General features: G+C 46.5%; 1 protein-coding gene across 3 annotated transcripts in view; it reads right to left on the bottom strand.

Moving 5' to 3' along the window:
• The window catches only part of Rpgrip1 (RPGR interacting protein 1), a 50,736-nt gene that overhangs the window by 21,749 nt on the left and 22,838 nt on the right, over positions 1 to 6,149 (bottom strand). For 2 of the 3 annotated variants that reach the window (XM_021182684.2, XM_021182686.2), the window contains exons 10-13: positions 4,594 to 4,754; positions 2,732 to 2,895; positions 1,134 to 1,277; positions 602 to 719 (exon numbers count right to left, since the gene is read on the bottom strand). In XM_021182684.2, the coding sequence (XP_021038343.1) occupies positions 602 to 719; positions 1,134 to 1,277; positions 2,732 to 2,895; positions 4,594 to 4,754 (587 nt within the window). Of the gene's footprint in view, positions 1 to 568; positions 720 to 1,133; positions 1,278 to 2,731; positions 2,896 to 4,593; positions 4,755 to 6,149 lie in introns of all 3 variants that reach the window. The other variant, XM_029469308.1, reaches the window with a different exon arrangement.

Here is a 6,149-nt window from a genome sequence, read left to right as displayed (position 1 = left end):
CCTCGAACTCAGAAATCCGCCTGCCTCTGCCTCCCGAGTGCTGGGATTAAAGGCCTGCGCCACCACGGAAGCCTACTTCTTAAACTCAAGGTTGAGAGTGGATCCTGTTCTGTAGTGACCATCTGAAATAGGAAGACCCCGAACAGGAAGCACACTGGCAACGCCTGCCCTGCCTCTGCCTACATCCTTACATCTCAACAAAGATTATAGAGAGAGATCTCAGGAAAAGATGAGAGGAAATGCGTGACAAGGGTGCATTACCTGGCAAGACCTGCCGTAGGCTAATACGCACAGATTCACAAAATGACAGAGGAAAGGAGAGATTCACCAGCCTTGGGGCCAGTCACCCTCAATGACACTCTTCCAACCACCCGGAAGCACAGCTGCCCTGTGGAAATTCTCCAGAAAAAAAAAATCAGAGATTTGCATTGGGCAGAAGAGGAAATGAAGTTACAAACCAACCATGATGTGAGAGAGGATGAGAGCAGAAAGAGAGAAAGTCAGGAGGATTGGGTCGCTGTTAGTCATGTGACATCGCCCAAGATGGAAACAAAGTTCTAAGACTTGCCAGATGTTGGAAGGCCGTGGCTTCTTAAAATACCTTCCAGCTGCTTGATGCGGCTGTTCTTGAAGTCTAGGAGGTGATTCAGCCTCTCCAGTTTCTCTTCATGGTCCCTGTTTTCCCTGTCAGCTTTTGTCAGCGTTGCCTCCAGCTCCTCCTGAAACAAAATAAGAACTTTCCTCTCTGTGTCGCAGAACCCAAGAGCCCTGACTCTAAAAACTGGACCTCGCTGGAATAGGAGATTGATGCGACCTCCTCAGCAGGGCAGGTTCCGCCCAGGAAGGAAGCTCAGGCTTTCTAAGACCCTTCACTCGTGGCTGCACCCGTGGCACCTTGGGTAATTGCGTCCCTAGGACTTTGGGGGGAAATGAACCCGGAAGTTTGGCACTTGCCGTTTTATGAGCTCCCCCTTAGCTGACTTCTGGGGCCAGGTGCCTGGGCATGTGTGAGTGAGTCCCGAGGCGCCTCCATAGGAAGCTCGTTGCTAACCACCAACCCCGACCCCAAGCCATGCTTGCTCCCGGGTGTGTGTGAGTCTCAGCCACCCAGCTTCCTGGCCCATGCCCTGCACCTGATAACACATGTTGATTTTGCGCTGCAGAAGGAGCATGTCTCTGGTTTTTTCCAGTTCCAGTGTGGTCTCTGCATGTGACACTTGCAGCTCGCTTAGCACCTGGGATAAGTCATTCTTGTCTTGAGCTTTTGGTTCACTGGACTGGACAGTGGAAAAACATTGGTAAAAGCGGTTGGTGAGAGTTGTAAAACGCCAGCAACAATGTCTTTTCCAGAACGCACAAGATTTGTGCCACTTCACAAGGGCCCTCTTCCCCACACTGCCCAGCCCCCAGTCAGTGTGTCACTGCAGAGTGGTGACAGTTTTCAAATGACAGTTTGGAGGCTAGCAGGATGGCTCAAACTTGAGCTGAGCAAGCTTGGTGACCCGAGTTCAGTCTCTGAAACCCACATAGAAGTGTTGGGAGAAAAATAACTCCACAAAGGTATCCTCTGACCCCCACAAAGGTACCTCGTGTGTGTGGCACATGCACCCACCCACAAAATTGTAATGAATAAAAGCAAAATGGCAGTTTGCCCTTCAGGTGATCATTCCAAATTCACACCTAAAGACTGTAGGGACAGGAGAGACGGCTCAGTGGTTAAGAGCACTGGCTGCTTCTTCAGAAAACCCAGATATAATTCCTAGAACCCATGTGGCAGCACCCAATTGTCTAGAACTCTAGTTTCAGGGGACTCAGTGTCCTCTTCTGACCTTCATGGGCACTGCACACATGTGAGACACACACATACATGCAAGCAAAGCACTCATATGCATAAAAAATAATAAATAAGTAAATCTTTAAAAACTAAACAAAGGGACCGGAGAGATGGGTCATTGATTAAGAGCACCTATTACTCTTGGAGGACCCAGGTTTGGTTCCCTGCACACACGTGGTAGTTCACAACCATCCGTAACTCCAGTCCTAGAAAAATCTAATGTCCTCTTCTGGCTGCCATGGGCTCCAAGGACACACATGACATGCAGACATGCATGCAGACACAATACTCTCATATTAAATAAATACATCTTCTTAAAAAACATTTTCTACAAATACAACTTTTTTTGTTAAAGTATATGAGTGCTCTATTGCATGTATACCTGCATGCCAGAAGAGGGACTCAGATTCCATTACAGATGGTTATGAGCCATCATGTGATCATTGGGAATTGAACTCAGGACCTCTGGAAGAGAAGAGTAGTCAGTGCTCTTAACAGCTGAGCCATCTCTCTCTCCAGTGCCAGTAAATACAACTTTTAAATTTTTTTATTTCATATGCATCAGTATTTTGCTTGCATGTATGTCAGATTCCTTGGAGATGGAATTACAGATAGTTGCTAGCCTGCTATGTTTGTGCTGGGAATTGAACTTGGGTCCCCTGGAAGAGCACTCAGTGCTCTTAACTGTTGAAGCATCTCCCCAGCCCTCCTTTTAAAAACTTTTAATGAAAACTTATGAGCTCTAAGCACGGGGTACTGGGTGGGGCTCACTAAACCCTGCCTGTCAGCTGGCTCAGCACTTTTTAAATCCCTTTCTCAATCAGGACAGAGTGTTGCTCCTGTAGTTTTCCCCTGGGGGTTTCTGCCAGAAACCTCTCAGCAGAGTAACTACTTTACCTCTCTCTGATCTGTCTGTGGGAGTAAAGTGGGCTGAGCATCCAGTTCAGACAGCTCTTCTGGAGATGAGGGTTCAGTGGCGGTTGATTGAAGGTTCTCTTCTTCCTGTTCATGCTGGTAAGGGATGTTGGTGTCTTGAAACTTCAGCTTTCCATCTTGAGCTGCTGAAAAAGAAATCCGGGGAAATGAATCCAGTTAATGGCAACCATAGTCAGCGTTGAGCCAAGTGTGAAATAACAGCTGGCTGGACAGCTTCATTTTGTACCGAAAAAGCAGTTTCCTCTTGCTGAGACAAAAGGGCCCCTGGCCCGCTGACCCAGTCAGTGGACATTGTGCTTCTAAGGTAAGATCAGAGGAGAGAAGAGCACCCAAGGAATTGTGGGATGGAGAGGGAAACACAAACAATAGGACCGTCACGTGGCTGCCTGGGACTGGCCAGTGGTATGTTTTAGGGCAGGTGGAATGGGGTCAGGTGATCATGCAGATAATGAACCCAAGGGTCTTACACATTCAAAAGCACTCTACCAATGGAATGAAATCCCCCCACCAAATATTACAGTTTTGATAGAACCACCCAAGCCAGTTTCTCACCAACTTGACTCCATTGTGACTTCTAGCCATTAAGTTCTCGGTAGCCCCCATCTCCATACCCACCCTGACTGGGAATTATGTGTATGTCTCAGGGAAGGAAGGCTATTGCTGTCCAGGGTGCAGAGATATCAGAGACGTTACACCAGATCTCTTCTGATCTTACAAGACTTAGTTCACATGTATAGCACAGTGCTTGGCTTCCTTACTGTGTGGCTCTTGCTGCTTTGCTTTGTTTGAGACAGACAGAGTCTCACTACATAGCCCAGGCTAGCTTCAAATTTTCAGTCCTTCTGCTACGTCCTGGGGGGAGAAGGCAGGGGATCCTACTGTCTTGTTTTTCTTCTCCTACAGAATCTACTAGAATCTAAAGGACAATGTAAATGCCTATATAACAGGATCTATGACAGGGTGAAGAGAATAATCTTCTTGATAATGTTTAAAAATCAAATAACTCTCTTCTCCCGTGACTTAAGAGTCTAGACAGGTTAAGCTGGGTGCAATGGTGCGTGGATGACTGTAATTTATATGGAATGGTGGTGTATATACAAGTGTAATCGACACGGAATGTGGAGGCAAAAAGACTGAGTATCCAATATTCAAGGTCAGGTTCAGCCACACTGACATCTTGTAAAAACCAAAAAAAAAAAAAAACAGAAACCAATGAAGAGCAATAATCCACTTCTCAATTTTTTGACCTCAGGTGGGAAAAAAAAAACTCAGTTTTTTCCACTCATCTCAGAAATGACTGAATTTTTAAAAATAGAGAAATTCATTTTCCGTGTGTGTGTGTGTGTGTGTGTGTGTGTGTGTGCATGTGCACACACACTCATGTGTGTATTTTGAAACAGAATCTCATTACATAGTCCTGGCTGTCCTGGAACTCATTATGTAGACCAGGCTAGCCTTGAACTCACAGAGATCCTCCTGCCTTTGCCTCCCAAGTACTAGGACTAAAGGTGTGTGCTACCACGTTGGGTGAGAAATTTATTTTAGCACAATCGATAAAGTAAATATTTTAAAAAAACCAATAAATTGAAAATTGATATAGCTCCAAACAGGAAGAACTGTATGGGGAAAGGCATACATATGAGGAAGATAGGCTACATGCTTTCCTGGCTAAATCAGACCTAATTGCCCATGTTCAATTCTCGTTATCAATGACCCCAAAATACAGGGTCAGTGGAGACTGGAGAAGTAGAGGCCCAAGTTCCTGTCTCCCAAACCAGATGGATGGCACTGCACATGAGAACACTCCTTCAGACTTGACCCACCTTTGTTGGTTGCTTGAAGCAAGACTTTGGTCTCCTCCAGTGCAGCGCCCCTTTGGTCCAGCAGTGGACAGGCTTGCGGTGAAAGCTGCTCCCCTGTGAGCTCCGTGCTCCAGTGGGGCTGATGACTGCTGTCCAGAGGCTGATGACTGCTATCCAGCATGCTGAAAACCCCAGGCGCGATGTCAGATGGATCCTCAAAGGAGTAGGATCCGGCATCTTTGTTACACAATTTCAGCATCTCTGGGACCTAGCTGATAATTCCTTTCTCCACATGTTTTTTTTTCCTGCCCAGGCTTTATTTGTAACTGTCACTTGCTAACTGCTTTGGAACTTTTGGGTGGCATTGAGGAGTTACTCAGTGTCTGCTTAAGTCTTGAGGGTTCCACTACACTAGCACCTTAATCATGCATTTCTCAAGGAACGTCTCCCATGCGATGGCTTCCTTAGGCCAGGGCCTGCGTATTAGGACATGCCCAGACCTCCTGAGTTAGAACTGAGAATCAAGAGCTTTCTTTTCTCACCTTGTCCCCTTATATCCCTTTGCCAGTGGCTACTTTAGAGAACTTTAAACTACCAGCTATACCCAAGAATAAAAACAAGCTTTTTAACACCTACAACTCCATCCCATGGTATTTAGCTGTTAGACCTGCCTTGAGTGTAAAACACACAAGACCAGGTCTTAGTCATTTATACAAATGGAATGACATTGACATTAAAAGATTCCTGACCAAGAGCAGTAGTGGTGGCACACACCTTTAACTCCAGCACTTGGGAGACAGAGGTAGGTAGATCTCTGAGTTTGAGGCCAGACTCAAACTCTACAAAGTGAATTCCAGGACAACCACAGCTGCACTGAGAAACCCTGCCTCAAAAAACTTAAAATACCCGGGCAGTGGTGGCGCACACCTTTAATCCCAGCACTTGGGAGACAGAGGCAGGCGAATTTCTGAGTTTGAAGCCAGCCTGGTCTACAGAGTGAGTTCCAAGTTCCAGGACAGCCAGGACAATAATAACAATAAAAATGAAAAACTTCCTGGCCAGGAGTGGTGGCCCATGCCTTTAGTGACAACACCAGGAAGCAGAGGCAGGTAGATTTCTGTGAGTTTTAGGCTGACCTGGTCTACTACAGAGGGAGGCCCTATCTAAAAAACAAACAAAACTAACAAAAATACCTGTTGAGGTTGGGGTGGGTAGTAAGCTGGCACAGTAGGTATGGGTTCCTGCTGCCAAGCCTGACAACCTGAGTTCAAGTCCCAGGTACCACATGATGGAAGGACAGAACTGACTCCTGCACGCTGTCCTGTGACCTCCACTGAACACAGCGGCATGTGCCCCTCCTGATAAGTAAATGTAAAAAGACTAAAAGAGGTGAGTGAGAACTACCCCTCTACAGCTGCCAGAACTCAGAGGAAGTCTTATCCCTAAAGATGAATGACTGGCATTTAAAAAGTATCTTAAGGGCTGGTGAGATGGCTCAGTGGGTAAGAGCACCCGACTGCTCTTCCGAAGGTCCAGAGTTCAAATCCCAGCAACCACATGGTGGCTCACAACCATCC

This window comes from Mus caroli, chromosome 14 (genome assembly GCF_900094665.2).
Source record: "Mus caroli chromosome 14, CAROLI_EIJ_v1.1, whole genome shotgun sequence".
Lineage (NCBI taxonomy): Eukaryota > Metazoa > Chordata > Mammalia > Rodentia > Muridae > Mus > Mus caroli.
Note: the sequence above shows the minus strand (reverse complement) of the source record. Positions and strands in the feature narration are given on the sequence as shown.